General features: G+C 41.8%; 1 protein-coding gene and 2 non-coding genes across 3 annotated transcripts; all 3 read left to right on the plus strand.

The window, feature by feature from the left end:
* Positions 1-844: 844 nt before the first annotated feature.
* On the plus strand, positions 845-15889 carry avil (advillin). The gene is made up of 20 exons (XM_031568099.2): positions 845-1076; positions 1987-2084; positions 2470-2544; positions 3243-3439; positions 3535-3643; positions 3879-3989; positions 4701-4906; positions 5181-5259; positions 5682-5780; positions 6004-6157; positions 6449-6549; positions 7645-7782; positions 8317-8475; positions 8962-9141; positions 10247-10398; positions 11906-12050; positions 13939-14127; positions 14430-14495; positions 14601-14714; positions 15092-15889. Exons 2-20 carry the CDS (start codon positions 2025-2027, stop codon positions 15203-15205), a joined length of 2448 nt encoding a protein of 815 aa, XP_031423959.1. The 5' UTR covers positions 845-1076; positions 1987-2024; the 3' UTR covers positions 15206-15889.
* Positions 7106-7202, plus strand: LOC116220623. The gene has a single exon (XR_004163785.1). It is a non-coding gene; the product is annotated as a small nucleolar RNA U13 (small nucleolar RNA).
* Positions 9890-9986, plus strand: LOC116220624. Its single transcript, XR_004163786.1, has one exon. It is a non-coding gene; the product is annotated as a small nucleolar RNA U13 (small nucleolar RNA).
* Positions 15890-16491: the final 602 nt, after the last annotated feature.

The raw sequence follows: 16491 nt of genomic DNA on the forward strand, positions 1-16491 counted from the left end.
TTGAATGCTTGCTTTGGAAAATCACACCTGCACTTGTGTCCTTTGCAGTAAATAAAACCTGTATATACATTTGGTGAACAATAAATGAATTCATTATTTTATTTACTAATGAATATACTGGTCCTTGTGGGTGTACTTCACACATTTTATTTGACTCATACAAAATCCATAACATTTGACTGCCAAATTTATTGTGATGCTCAGAGCTCCTTTTTCACAATGTGTTGAGTTGACAATATACCCAGCTTGTGTTAGCTTGGCCTCTCAGGTCCTCTGGACTTTTATTATCATTCAACACACCCTGTGCGTGTTAAAAAGAGACACTATGCGGTCCTTGCAGATCAATACAGTGACATTTAAAAGTGCCTAATATTTCCTCTTGGCTACCGCTTCAGCCAGCAGTTGTGGAGCCTCAAAAGAGGATTTAAATGGCTCCTAATGGCATTCTGTCCCACTCTCTCTAAGCATTGCCTCTTTAAATCCACTGCCAACCGACTACGTAACCACACAAAATCAATAACTCTTTGGCCACACTCCCGTACTGTTGAGTGCCCCCCCCCCTCTCCACCACCTCTCAGGCATGTTTCCTCTCCTCTCCTCTCCTCTCCCATACTTGGCCACCAATCTTGCTAATACCGCTCGTAAACTGGCCCCATCCTTTGAATACATCTCCCCCATTCTCTTTCTCTGCTCATTTGACTGCTGGCTTGTGCATCTGCCCACACTGAGCTGCTCTGCGATTGGATGAGGCAATACAGAGAGGAACCTGGAACATGCAAATCCAAGCAAATTGAGCTTGTGTGTGTGTGTGTGTGGGTGGGGTGGGGTGGGGGTGGGTGAAGCGCAGAAGTGGAGGAAGATGATGGGCTTGAATATGACCCTGGAGATCTACAGCCCTCGCGTTGCTGTCCACAGAACCAATGAGAAGAAGACAGACAGAGAGAGAGAGAGAGAGAGAGAGAGAGAGATTGAGTGAGGGATTGTGAGAGTGAGAGTGACAGAGATAGGATCTAGTGAGCGCTCGTCTGCACAGGCCTACTAGACATCTTTTGGATCCACCACTCTCTGCTTCCAAGGTAAGTCCCATCTCTCTACTTCGTCATTGAAATCCACTTTATGATTTCAAGCTCAGGTTCTCAGCCTCTACTGTTTTGATTCCTACCGCACTGCTGTTTGAATAGTTTACAGCTGCTAAGATGAAGATATGAGCAACAGGACAAAATCACTATGTGAAGTGCTACGAGTGGTACATTCAGGAAATTGATTTGAAGGAATCACATCTCAGAGTCGAGTAATATTCCTGAGTGAAATAGAGCGTCTGTTTTAGTGCCTTAGGTTGTTCCTTTTCCTGAATGTTTCCCTATGATTATGATGGGGACAGGTCTCTGTTTTTATTCATCATGAATGATACTTTTGTATATAGATTAAATTCCGCATATCAATAGAAACAGCATTTAATCAAAGTGGCAGTCCCTGTCAGAATATCACCCTGATTGACAGGACCGTTGACGCACATCACAGACAGAGCTTAATGCTTTATCATCTGATTGAAATCAACCATTCGCCAAATTAACAATTGTCATTTCGGGGATGTTCATCAGAGACTTATGAAATGATAAGTAAAATCTCATTGTGATGTGGGAGAACATTTGAATGGCAGTAAGGGTGAAGGGTACTGCACTAATGGATATTTGCTGTGTGCAACAGATTTGTATGTAAATATGAAATGTATCCAAATCATGTTATTTTACAGTTTAAAAGCCTAAAAGCTATTCTAGTAATTAATTTACCACATTATTGTGTCTCTGCATGAAAAACAAAACCAGAGACTGTTTTTTAAATTCTCTATAGTTCATGTAGGTTTAAGGCATCATTGCATTGGCTGGACAGTGCAGTATGTGAATGGTTAACTCACAAATTACAAAACCCTAAGGGTAGCTGAGGGTAGCAATGACTAATTTCCTGCTTGGGTTCCGACTTTGACAGGAGGTAATAAGAGATTGTGACCAGGAAATCAAGACATCATGGAGTACACATTTCGGGCCGTCACCCAGACTCCTGGGATTATTATTTGGCGAATAGAGGTACAGTTCATCTGATACCATGGCAAATATTTGTCTCTCAAACATTAAGGAAAACTGCAATGTTTTGGCTACACAACCGTGTGACTACACAATATTGATTAACAATTCAGTATTGATTGTTTAATGCTACTCTTAAACTCATTTGATTTACACACAGGTGTTTTGTCAGACATGCTCTTTTTATCAATATATATAATTTCAGAATACTATTGCGCAGAAATATTTGAAGTTTTATTTACATACTTCAGCTATTTCATACCCTCAATACACTTGAACATACTGCTTTAAATGTGTTCCTGAGCACTTTGGCACAGAGAACATCTAAATGTGTTCTGGACTCAAGGGAATTCTGGAGGCTTCATCTCTATATTGATTTGTTTTACAGAAAATGGAGTTAGTTCTGGTTCCAGAGAAATCCCATGGAAATTTCTTTGAGGGTGACTGCTACGTGCTCATTTATGTAAGTGCTGGATGTGAACAGACCGCTTTTAGGACAGAAAAAACTCACATATGAATACATCTAATTAGTTTACAATGCTCTGGTGAAAGGCACTGTCTGCATTTCCATCTGCTTTGCGTGTCTATCTGGATGCCTGAGATCAATATCAGCAGGGCGCTTCCCTTGACCCCCTTCTGCTGCCAATCTTCCCTTCTCCCGACTCCTCGCTTCCCTCTACCCATTCTTTTTCTCTGTTTACTTGTCTTTCAGGTACACTACTTTGACCCCTGTTCACACTCTCGTCCATGTGTGCTTATTCTTGCATCATGTCACCACTCTTCCTCTTTACTCTGAACCTCCCTCTTTTCCTAAAGTGTTTATATCTCTCTACGCTCCCGTCCACATAGTCAGCCTGGCTTCTCTCTTCCTGTCTTCCTCTTTCCCACTATCTCTCCATCTTCTCAGTCTCTCTATATCCAGCGGTCTTTCTCTCTCTCTCTTCCTCTTTTGGTAGTTGTTTCCTCATCGTGCCTGTTTCTTCCCTATTCTACATACATACCTGTATACACCTCCTCCTGTGTACTCACCTGTGCACACTTTTACACTCACATTAATATACTCATCTAATAACCCCTTTCTCGCTCTCTGTCACACACACTCACACACACATACACAAACCTAAAATACACACACTTTGCTTTATCCCCTCTCCCCTTTAGACCCGGAAGGTGAGTAGTGCTGTGTTCTATGACATCCACTACTGGATCGGCTCCCAGTCCAGCCAGGATGAGCAGGGGGCGGCCGCTGTGTACACCGTGCAGCTGGACGAGTTCCTGGGGTCCGGTCCGATCCAGCACAGAGAGGTCCAGAACCATGAGTCTGACACGTTCCGTGGATACTTCAAACAGGGCATCATGTAAGGCCTCTGGGGGGCATTGAAGCAGAAGCTGATACAAGGATGTGTTGTTTTGAGAATGCAAAAAGGATCTTTGTGTCTTTGTTTTTCTTCAGCTACAAGAAGGGTGGTGTGGCCTCAGGCATGAGGCACACTGAGACAAACACCTACGACATCCAGAGACTCCTACATGTGAAGGGCAAGCGAAGAGTTACTGCAATGGAGGTACAGCAAGAAAGGCTCAATCTACATTCCCATTCCGGAAAAGCCAAACCTACAGATTCCAGAGTGTTTTGACAGCTCTTTGCAACCCCAATCAGTGGTCTACAGAACTAGCCTTCAATCAGCCCTGTATCACCACATAGTTTCTCCTCAAATGCTCCAATAAATGTAGGCAAGTGCAGATGACTAATTTGAATTGCGTTGCATGGTTCTCCTGTGTCGTGTTTCATCTGAACAGGTAGAGATGAAGTGGCAAAGCTTTAACTTGGGCGATGTGTTCCTGCTGGACACGGGCAAAGTCATCATCCAGTGGAATGGCCCAGAGAGCAACAGACAGGAGAGGCTGAAGGTATGACTCCTCACTTCCTGATTCATTTCTGTCCGCTCTTTTATTGGCCAGTTAGTCTAAGCTACAGTTTATTAGACTTCCCGAAAATAAATACTATCGATTACAATTAGGCATTCCAGAAGGCTACTGTCCAGCAAACTGCTTCATTCAGCAATAGTGCCCAGTTTCATTATTGATCTGCTATCAGTTAATGTAGAAAGGTATATTTGCAGTAGGATTGCTCTTACAGTGAAAGAGAGGGATACAGAAGTAGACCAAAGGCTGGTGGAAGTGTGGGCAACAACAAATATAACTGAAATGATTATCACAGTGCTTTTGTGTGCAACAAACACAACACACATGTTCCTCTCCCTCCCCTCTCTTTCCTTTTTTCCCAAATGATAACCACTGGTCTGAAATATCCAGTATAGTGGAGTGCAATCATGTTACTGAATGATTGCATGATGTAGGGGGTAGTTTTTTTAAGTTCAGTTTTCAGAATGGCACTTGTTCTGCCTCAGTGTAGAGTTCTAGAGGGACGCTGACTCTGGAACAGTTCTGGCCCCCATTGAGGCCAGAAACCTTTCGGAGGGCAGTTCAACGATGGTAATGATTCCAGAGGGCTTATAAATGTTCCTCGGCGTCATTTACCTTGCCCTGGGTGGGTATAATATAAAAACAAAATGCCAAGTCATCCTGCAACTATCAACACTGCTTCCAACATGCCTCCAGGGCATGCAGCTGGCCAAGGACATCCGTGACCGAGAGAGGGGGGGTCGGGCGGAGATCGGGGTGATCGAGGGCGATGTGAAGGGGGACAGCCCCCACCTGATGGAGGTCCTGAAAAGCACTCTGGGAGAGCAGACGGACAGGCTGTCCAGTGCAGTCCCTGATGACACACCTGACCAGGAGCAGAAGTGCCAGCTCACTCTCTACCAGTAAGAGGAGAGTGGGAGTGTGTTCAGAAACGTCCGTTTCATTCATAGATGAATTCAGATTATTATTATTTCAAATAACTGTTTTCCAAATGAATATTACCTACTGAGTCTTTTGATGTCACAACATACAATTATTCTGGTCATAATATTTGTTTGGAATAATGGTTCTTCACGCAGATTCTGTACTTGTTCTTTTTGCTTGTTCTTACTTCTTCCCTTTGATAGTGGCTTACATGTTATGTTGTCTGAGAAACACATCTCCTTCTGTTCCCAGTGTCTCAGATGCTGATGGTGTGATGAAGGTGACAGAGATCGGGGCTAGGCCACTCGTGCAGGATTTATTAAATCATGACGTATGTAGGCTCAAGGATTCACTTTATTCTTCATTGATTCACACTCTAACGTTCGATTTCAGTGTTTTAGAACTTAATATAACAAAAATACATTAAATTGAATGCAAACAGATTACGCAATGTTAAAGTCTGACAATTCCGTTGAAATCCTGTGTTCTAAATACAATATGTAAGGTTGAAATAGAGATTGAGGTGGAGCAGGAGCAGGAGTAGGGGAGCCATGTTGATGTGCTTTCAGTAGTGCAAATAAGGATGATATTGGGGTTGTTCCACTCAGTGAGTTATGATCTCTTTATCCATGATCATGGGCTGCCATGCCCATTTTCATAATTAGTTTTTCAAATTTGTTCCTGTCTACTTAGATTATTGTCAGAATGGTCCTCTGATCTCAGTGCTAATCATGATAATGTTTTGTTTTTCAGGACTGCTATTTCTTGGACCAGGGAGGGCTGAAGGTGTTTGTGTGGAAAGGGAAGAAAGCCACCAAGGCTGAGAGGCAGACTGCCATGTCAAGAGCTCTGGTATGGATGAATTAGTTCCTTCATTAATCCATTGTGAGAGAGAGAGGGGATATTTTTTTGTAGTCTTCTTCTCTATACCACAATACATCTTGATGAGTGCCAAGCCCTCACCTAGCCTGAAAAGAGGAAGGACAGATATTGGCGGTTGCTTTAAGCACAAAATAAAATAGTGAAAAACCGCATGACCACACTCTGCCTCTGGTCTGGTTCTCTTTCTTACCAGGAGTTTATTAAGCTGAAGGGGTATTCCCACACCACCAACATTGAGACGGTGAACGACGGGGGAGAGTCTGCTCTCTTCAAGCAGCTCTTCCAAAGCTGGCGGGTCAAAGGGCAGACGGTTGGCCTAGGGAGAACACACTCAGTGGGGAGAGTGGGTGAGTGGTGCAACCTGACAAGATCATCTGCACCGTCACTGGTTTTGCACAACACACCCGTCATTTGGGCTGGTGTTAATGCAGAGAAGACAGTTTTAGTATGGCTGACAGGAGTGTGTGTGTGTCTGTGTGTGTCTGTGTTTTTGTATGGTACTTTTTGATAAGCATATGTTTGATGTTTTCGTATACACATCTACACATATCGTCCACCATTGAATTAGTGTGGCCATGTGGTCTCCGCTGTACTTCCTCTGAGCTTGGTGACTGATCTCAGTCATTTTGTGTCTGCAGCCAAAGTGACCCAGGAGAAGTTTGATGCCAGCAGGATGCACGTGATGCCAGAGATTGCTGCCCAAGAGCGCATGGTGGATGATGGGAGCGGAGTAGTGGAGGTACGAGATGGGTAAGAGGTGGCGGGAGGGGAAGAGGGCAAAGGGTAGGAGAGGAGACATGAAGAGAGAAGAGGAGTCAAGATGGGAGAGGGAAGTGCAAGAGAAGAGATGGTGAAGATAGGAGAGGGGAAGAAAGGAAAAGAGAAAGGAGGAACAATGAGGATGAGATGAGCAGATGGAATGAGATAAAAATGGAACGGCCACTTGGGACGGAAGTCTCAAAGGTCACACAGTGGCTGAAAGGAAGTGACATTGCAGAAACAGGACAAGTGACTGTCTTGTAATCTCTCCTCCCTTTGTCTTGCTGCTGGTAGAATGTCAAGCCAGTCATTTTCTCCCAGAATGCATCTGTTTTGCATTCTGTCTCAAAACACAAGTCTCTTCTTTAAAATTCACAAGATGTTTGAACTCATTGCATGTAATGATATGGTTAAATAATTATAACAATACTTCGACAATAGTTTCTATATGCTGAGACCAGGGTGTTGGCTCTAACCACCCTCATGTTGAAGCTCATGTCTCGTTACACAGACATTCTCTGACCTTTTCAACTTTGATCCTTCTAGGTTATACACATGATGATTGGTCTAATCACAATTTCATTGTGAAATGTGCAGCCTCATTGTTATGCTAAGCACAAGACCTGTCTGATCTCCTATAGGTGAAAGTTAATAACCAACAGGGCTGGATTTGATACACATTCATCATGGTGGTGAATGCAGTCTTGCTGTGTCAGAGATATGTAGAGTGAGTGGGAGCATGTGTTCAGCAAACAGGATGTATCACCATCAGAGGGTGTTGTTAGTTTTCATATGCTGACATGGAGAGCTTGTAACTGCATCAGTGTGAAGAGCAAGAGAAGAGATGATGAAGATAGGAGAGGGGAAGAAAGGAAAAGAGAAAGGAGGAACAGTGAGGATGAGATGAGCAGATGGAATGAGATAAAAATGGAATGGCCACTTGGGATGGAATGGCCACTTGGGATGGAGGTCTCAAAGGTCACACAGTGGCTGAAAGGAAGTGACATTGCAGAAACAGGACAAGTGACTGTCTTGTCAACTCTCCTCCCTTTGTCTTGCTGCTGGTGCATTACAGGTATGGCGGATTGAGAACCTGGAGCTGGTCCCTGTGGAGCCCGAGTGGCATGGCTACTTCTATGGCGGGGACTGCTACCTCATCCTGTACACCTATCAAGTTAACATCAGGAAGAACTACATGCTCTACATATGGCAGGTAACAGCCCACTTCCACAGGATGGACCTGTGCAACTAAAAACAGAGCAGTCACAGGTTATTTATTAGAATGGTTTGAGTTTGGACTTCACACTAAAATAAAAACATTTTTGTCAGTTGAGCTTTAAACCCTTTTTTAAAATTAAATTTAAGTTTAAATTTACAGTATTTGGCAAATGCTTTTGTTCAAAACCATTGAGATTGAAAAAGAGGAGCTAAATTGGCATACTCACGAAGAACTGTGTGATGTTTGGCTTGGAGTTCTCAGTACATATCAATACAGATGCTGTATTGTGCCTTTATGTTTGTGCGAAACACAGGAGTAAACACCACATAAAATAGTGAAGTGTCCTGGGCCAGATGTAGGCCAGATCTGGGCCAGATCAGCTGCTACTTTGGGTACAAAATAATCTGAGCCGATTTAAATCCCAACAAGTTTGAATTCGAACAAGTTACCCAGAGTTGGGTAGCATGATCTCGTGATGTAGATACAAGTGCCTAGAAATAGAAATCCGCTGGTGGCTCCTCTCTGCAGGGCAGACACGCTACGCAGGATGAGCTGGCGGCCAGCGCCTTCCAGGCTGTGGAACTTGACCAGAAGTACAATGACGAGCCTGTCCAGGTGAGGGTGACCATGGGCAAGGAGCCCAGGCACTTCATGGCCATGTTCAAGGGCAAGATGGTCATCTTTGAGGTGAGTGCAATATTAAACCATCACCTTCATAAATGCTCAGTAAATCGGAATCCTGCTCTTAGGCCTGCCATGCACTGTTTTCCTAACTCACTTTTCTGTACTCATAATTAGATGAATACACCTGATTCAGGTAGTCAAGAGCATTGATTGAATACACTGAAATCGATCAGGTGTGCCTGGAACAGAAATGCATAGATTGTCAGTACAGGGCACCCCAAGAGCAGAATTGAGAACCCACACCGTCATAGGAACTGTATTTGTGTCATGTGACCACTCTGTGCTCAGAGGTAATGACAAAGGTCTGACTTCCAACCCAACCAGTTCAAATGTATCTGACGGCAAGACATTTGATGGAGATGCTGTTAACATAGATAGATAGACAGAAAGATATTGTTCTTTATTTATTCTCCGAAGGGAAATTTCAGAATCAAGGTGCCATAGGTTATATTTAAAGGAAATAAACAAACATATGTATGTGTTCTTCAGGGTGGCACCTCTAGGAAAGGGGGTTCAGATCCAGAGCCGCCAGTGCGACTGTTCCAGGTCAGCGGTTCTGACCCGTCCAACACCAAAGCCATCGAGGTCCCCGCCCTGGCTGGCTGCCTCAACTCCAATGATGTTTTTCTGCTAAAGAGCCAGACTGGTATTTACCTGTGGTGTGGAAAGGTATGTGGGCACACAGCATGTAGGAGGATGTGTCTGTGTGAGTGCGGACATTTTGACGGATTTGTAAGGGATTATGTGTGTGACTGTGAGTTTCTCTGTCTGGGGATTGTGTGTGAGTGCGAGTGCTATTCTATGCAGATGTGTACAAATTCCTCTGCACGTGTGTGTATGCCCGAGTGACTGGGAATTGTCGCTCCAAAAATGACAATTCAAATGACAAAAATTAAGACAAAAATGTTACTTAAGACAAAAATGCTACTAAGACAAAAATGTTACCCTATTTATTTGCAACGTATCTCAGGGGGAGTACTTGTACTCCATACCACTGCACTTTGTTGTACTCCTAATCTTTTTTAGCTTAATGTATTGTGTTGTTATATCTTGTCCCGTGTGGCACTAACAGGAGCAGCGCTCCACATTTCGTTGTATGCAAATACAAAGACAATAAAGGCTTTCAAACTCCAGCAGCCGATTTGAATCCTGCATTGGACTGGTAGAATGTCTCGTCAATTCTACAAGCCAGTAATTTTCTCCCAGAATGCATCTGTTTTGCATTCTGTCTCAAAACACAAGTATCTTCTTTAAAATTCACAAGATGTTTGCATCTATTGTATGTATTGATATTGTTAAATTATAACAATATCGACAATAGTTTATATATGCTGAGACCAGGGTGTTGGCCTCCAACCACCCTCATGTTGAAGCTCATGTCTCGTTACACAGACATTCTCTGACCTTTTCAACTTTGATCCTTCTAGGTTATACACATGATGATTGGTCTAATCACAATTTCATTGTGAAATGTGCAGCCTCATTGTTATGCTAAGCACAAGACCTGTCTGATCTCCTGTAGGTGAAAGTTAATAACCAACAGGGCTGGATTTGATACACATTCATCATGGTGGTGAATGCAGTCTTGCTGTGTCAGAAATATGTGGAGAATGGGTGGGTGCATGTGTTCAGCAAACAGGATGTACCACCATCAGAGGGTGTTGTTAGTTCTTCACATGCTGACATGGAGAGCTTGTAACTGCATCAGTGCATGCTTGGCTCCTCCACTTCCTGTCCCTCACACTGTCCACCATGTTTCCCCCCTCCCCTGTAGGGCTCCAGTGGTGATGAGAGAGCCATGGCCAAAGAGATCAGCAAGGTCATTGGACAGGACAATGCTGCAGAGGAGACCATCGCAGAGGGACAGGAGCCTGGGGAATTCTGGGTGTTGTTGGGAGGCAAGACCCCGTATGCAAATGATAAGAGGTATGCTGTGGGATGGAGGATTGATCTCACATTCACTTTTCAGATTTTTAGTGTTGAGGCAAGTGAGAAAAACTAATGGTAACTTCAACACAAGTACAAATCAAGTTATCATTACTTTAGAGTGACCCTTACTAATCTAGTGTGGTCATAAAGTGGATATGAGACTATGCAGTGATGGTAGCACTCAACACCTGACCTTCAAATACCTGACCTAACCACAATGGCGTAATGGCAGACATTATAAACAGAAATTAGTCTTGAAAGATTAAGTTATTTAAAGTTTGTTTTAAGGTTAATGCTAAATGATTGCACATTAAAGTTAACTTCACAACATATGCTAAGGAGCCATTAATGCCTGTATATTGCTGCAGTGAGTTACACTGAGGAGTTTCTGTGTTACTACCCGGCTCATGAGCCGCAACATAAATTGGAGACAGACCACAAAGTGTACAAAAATAGGGGATAAATTAGTTAATGCAAAGCACACAAAAAAACATAGTGTCCACCAGCATCAAAAGCATGGTGAAAATGCAAGGCCCCCTTCTGAAGGCCAACAGCTTGGCTTTTATCCACACAATCAAGCAAATTATGCCCATTTACCACCCAAAGGTTGAGCACTGCCACTGCAAAGCCAGCGGGGGTGCAGAGGGGTCTAACATTCAGGTTCTAGGGATTATGGGTAAATGCCACTTTCTTGTTTTAATGTTTAATTTGGCTTTGAACTGTTTTGTGTGGCTTCTCAAGATATGTGCAATGTAAAACAGCTCATGAGCATGATAACGGCGTAGGTTATGTTTGAGAGTATGGTCAGGAGTACCATATAATGCAGATATCTACAGGTCAGTTACAGGTACTGCTTGCTTGAAGATGTGCAAGTGTAGAATTTCTAGGGTATGTTGTTCATCTGGGTCTTCTGTGTAAGTGGATAATGTTTAGAATGTCAGTTTGAATTTCTATGATTTTCCCATTCTTAGGAGTAAATAGAACTCTAGTAGTGGTAGTACCCTTTAGATTGAAGTTGACTTATCAATTATGAATGTCCAGAAATTGAACCCTATATATGAGATTTGACACATGCTGTGTGTGTTTCAAAGGCCCTCCCATTTGTGCATAAGGGTAGTCAGATCATCAGTACACTTGAACTGGTTTTAGTAGTTAAGCTAATTTGCAATTTTGAGGTAATGTTAACAAACAATACGTACTCTGTAGTAACAGTTTAAAGTTACTTTACTTTTGAAATTTTGAGGCAATCAGTTTTCCCCTGTATACTGAGTAAAGCCAACTTATTAGAATTTACAGCGAAGGATCAGAAACATTGAGTATTCTGACAGGGGGTTAGATGTGTAATTCGATCACCAATTGGAAGGAACAATCTCAGTCTTTTTAAATATTTATTTAATGCCCTTAGACAGACACCTTTGTTTCTGGAAAGCTTGTAAGTTTCAGACTTTTAATCAGAAATCGAATCTCGAGGCATTTAATCACATGGGTCTCACCACCTCCTCAGACTGCAGCAGGCCTCAATGGATCATCAGCCACGCCTCTTTGAATGCTCCAATAAGACAGGGCGATTTACTGTCTCCGAGGTTACGGAATTCACTCAAGATGACCTCAGCGAGGATGACGTCATGCTTTTAGACACATGGGATCAGGTACATCACTCTAAACACATTCATTACAAATTACCTCTAAATGTGCAAAAAAGTACAACCCCAAATCAGAAAAAGTTGGGACAGTATGGAAAAAGCAAATAAAAAAAGAAAGCTGTGATTTGTAAATTTACCTTGACTTGTATTTCATTGCAGACAGTATGAACACAAGATATTTCATGTTTTGTCTGGTCAACTTCATTTGATTTGTAAATAATAAGCATCCAAAAAAAGTTGGACGAGGGCAATTTAGGGGTAGTCATGAGGAGGAATAATTAAATAATGATGTGATTTGAAACAAGTGATGTCAACAGGTCATTGTAATCATGATTTGGTACAAAAGCAGTATCCAGGAAAGGCCTAGTCCTTTAGGAGCACAGATGGGCCGAGGATCGCCAGTTTGCCAACAAATGCGTGAGACAATAATTGAATGTTTAAAAACAATGTTTCTCAAAGAAAGATAGGAAGGGATTTGGATATTTTACCTTCCACAGTGCATAACATAATTAAAAGATTCAAGGAATCTAGAGGAATTTCAGTGCGTAAAGGGCAAGGGCACAAGCCTATGCTGAATAACCTTTTTCTACGATCCCTCAGACAGCACTGCATCAAGAACCGTCATTCATTTATAAGCGATATAACCACATAGGCTCAGGATTACTTTGGCAAACCTTTGTCAGGCACTACAATACGTAGCTACTGTACATCCACAAATGCCAGTTAAAACTTTACCGCGCCAAAGGGAAGCCTTATGTTAACCTTGTCCAGAAGTGCCGTCGAGCGGCATCTGGGATGGAACATCACACAGTGGAAACATGTATTGTGGTCAGACGAATCAGTATTTCAGTGCCCTTGGCAAAGGTAACTTACACTTCTGTGATGGCTAATGCCGAAAAGTACATAGAGATTTTGGAGCAACATATGCTGCCTTCAAGACGACATCCTTTCCAGGGAAGCCCATGCATATTTCAACAAGACAATGCAAAACCACATTCTGCACACATTTCAAAGGCATGGCTGAGGAAGAAGGGTGTGCGGGTGCTGGACTGGCCTGCCTGCAGTCCTGACTTGTCCCCAATAGAGAATGTGTGGTGCATTTTGAAACGCAAAATGCGACAATGACACCCCGTACCGTTGCAAATCTTAAGACTTGTTTGGGGGAAGAGTGGGACAAAGTAACACCTGAAACGCTTCCTCACCTGGTGTCTTCAGTCCCTAAAGTGTTGTGAAAAGGAATGGCAACGTTACAAAGTGATAAATGCTTTACTGTCCCGACTTTAGGGAAATATATTGCAAGACTCGAATTTGAATTAAGTGTTTATTTTGAAAAAACAATCAAATTAATGAGGTAAAACATCCAATAATGTGCTGTTGTATTGTTTTCAATGTAATACAGGTTAAAGGGAATTTACAAATCACTATTTTCAGTTTTAATTTTAATTTAACACACCGTCCCAACTTTTTCTGATTTGGGGTTGTAGAATAACAAACCATTATCACTTATTTAACAAACATTTAATAATGTCTGTCAAATAAGCTTAGCTTTCAACTACCTGTCAACTACCTGTCCGCTACCTGTCAGCTAACCCTTACCATAATCACAATTCAACCCCAAATTATTCTTCATGAGAATCGAGCGACAGATTGTCTTTTGTTTCCATAAAGTTTATATTCAAAAGTGAGAGATGATAGGTGTTCAGTACAGATGATATAAGTCACTGTGCTACAAACATCCCAGACATAATGTTCAAAATAAAATCAACAATGATTTGGCATACATTATGCACACATACACCAGGACTGTGCTTATCACCATGACGCCACTAGAGCTATCATTTTTATCTTTTGTAGTGGACCTCCCCTTTGTGACTCCTGTTGCCATCTATTGCAGGTCTTCCTGTGGGTGGGTAACCAGGCCAATGAGGAGGAGCGTAAGGAGTCGGTGGTAACCTGTAAGGAGTACCTGCATACCCACCCTGGCTCCCGCGACCCTGACACCCCCATCCTGCTGGTCAAGCAGGGCTTTGAGCCCCCCACCTTCACTGGCTGGTTCTTGGCCTGGGACCCTGCCAAATGGAGCGTGAGTGAACGAGGGTCTACATTTGGAGAGCAGAGTGGCCATATGAGAGAATGGGATATCAGCCCTACACTAATAGTGTTTGAGTGTGTATGTATGCACACGTGCACGTGTGTTTGTGTCTGTGTGTGTGTGTGTGTGTGTGTGGGGGGGGGGGACATTATGTGCATGTCTGTGTATGTGTATGCAAATACATTAGTATGTGTGTGTGTGCGCATGCATGCATGTGTGTGTGTGCATGTGTGTGTTTTTGATGAAATGTTTTGGCCCGGTCACAGCATTGTAAATGATCTTCACTCTCTTAGGGAGGGAAAACGTATGAACAGCTGAAGATGGAGCTAGGGGAAGTGACATCACTGACCAGAGTGCCTGTAAGGATACTCCACTATGTTTTATAAAAATGTTGCTACATGCTTTATAACACAATTAGGAATGTATGTAAAGTGACTATAACTTCTGACCCGATCTAACTGCAGGAAGAGGACGGCAGCGCAGATAGCAATATCACCTACAAGAGCTTCCCTGCGGAAGATCTTATCAACAAACAACCCGAAGAGCTCCCTGAGGCAGTGCACCCTGCCCACAAAGAGGTCAGCATGGTCACTTTATTTCATTCTAAAGTTGCATCCAACATTAGTTTTTAATCTCTAAATTGGTATGTCAATATAGCTAGGTTGTACAGGTTGGCAAATTGAGAAAAACAGATTGGAAAATAATAAGTGACAAGCCATTCAGAATATCCATAAGCAATGTTGTTACATTTTGGGTCATTGTTTTTGATTGACCAGATATGACACGAATGCTGTCAGGAGGTTTTTGGAGTAATGATTTAAGGATTTAAAACTGTTTGTTTGGCCAGCATTGTTCATCAAAAACATAAATTCCAGACAAATTCATTTTTACTTATTCTTTTTTTTTTTTCGCAAACACTCATTTACTCTTCTTTCACCCTCTCTCCATCGTCCAGAAACACCTTTCGGACACAGACTTCCAGGCTGTATTTGGAGTGTCTAAAGACCAATTTGCCAATATGCCACCCTGGAAGCAGATCAGCTTGAAGAAGGGGAAGGGATTGTTTTAATTACATGCATTGTAATGGGATTTTGTGATTTAATTATCAACGTCCCAAACCTTTGTCAGTCTGTTGTTTTTTATCATTTTAATTAAGAGACTCAATAGCATTTGAAATATATAAAATATCTGATATGTAAAGCCAACATTGTTTTAATGATATTGCCCTGCTTTCCTCTTTACACCAACAAACCAATGATATCAACTGGCTGTATGCATATGAATATATGAAAAACACATGATTCCACTACCTGCCCTTGTAGCCTGTATAACCTCAGAGCTAACTTTGCCCTATGATGTCAATCTTACATGTTTTACATTATGTTTTCTCATGTGTGGTGATTGAGAGGTAGTAATTTATTGGTTGATTTAGCCATCGACATCATGACCATTTCTTGTTTGTCTACAGTCATAGTACATTTGCCATTTTAAAATCTGTTCAGATTCTTTTGATAGAATCGTCTTAATATAACTGAATAAAACCACATCCACATTCATATTGTATGTTTTATTTTACTTGATTCACTGAAATGTGAAAAAAATATGAGATGGTGGATTTATTGAAGGACCTTCACCTTGACTTCATTGTTCCAATAAATCTAATCTAATCTTCAATCTAAATTAGGAGGACAATCAGCAATCAGAAAAACAACATTTTCATAACATGCTAAATAAAGTATTTAAGAGCAGTTCAGTTCAGTCGGATGATTTTGGGCTTTATTCTGTTCACACATTCAGAGGTCTCTTTACAAATAATTAAAATAATTTAGCCATATAACATGCATAGATGAATTCCTTTGCAACAGAAAACATACTACTTACATAGAGAAGTACAATGTTCATTCATTACAACTATAACAAAACACACAAGCAAACATAACTATTGGGGTGTTGTGGAGACAATACGAGGTAATAATGAAACGCATAATAAAAGCATTTTATAATAATATAAGCATTATATAAAAATAATCTTGTGTGTGATTTCGATGTTTTACCACAGGTCTCCACTCATGTCCTGTGGGAGTGAGTGCATTATTCAAAATCAGTTCCTGTGTATATAAAAGTGAGATTGTATCAAATCAAACTGCATGAACATCCTCTGCACTTCCAGCATGGCTGCTATGCTAGTGCTAAATTCATTTTCAGATCAAATTATGAGGTCAATGTGTTTGTGTATGCACTTTTATGTGAGTGAGTCTGTGTGTGTGTGTGTGAGTGTGCATAACAATGTACTGGTGTAATGTTATAGTTTCAGCTCCTTCCTACTCTGGATCGATGTAACTGTCGAGTCGTTTC

Source organism: Clupea harengus, chromosome 5 (assembly GCF_900700415.2).
Source record: "Clupea harengus chromosome 5, Ch_v2.0.2, whole genome shotgun sequence".
Taxonomy (NCBI): domain Eukaryota; kingdom Metazoa; phylum Chordata; class Actinopteri; order Clupeiformes; family Clupeidae; genus Clupea; species Clupea harengus.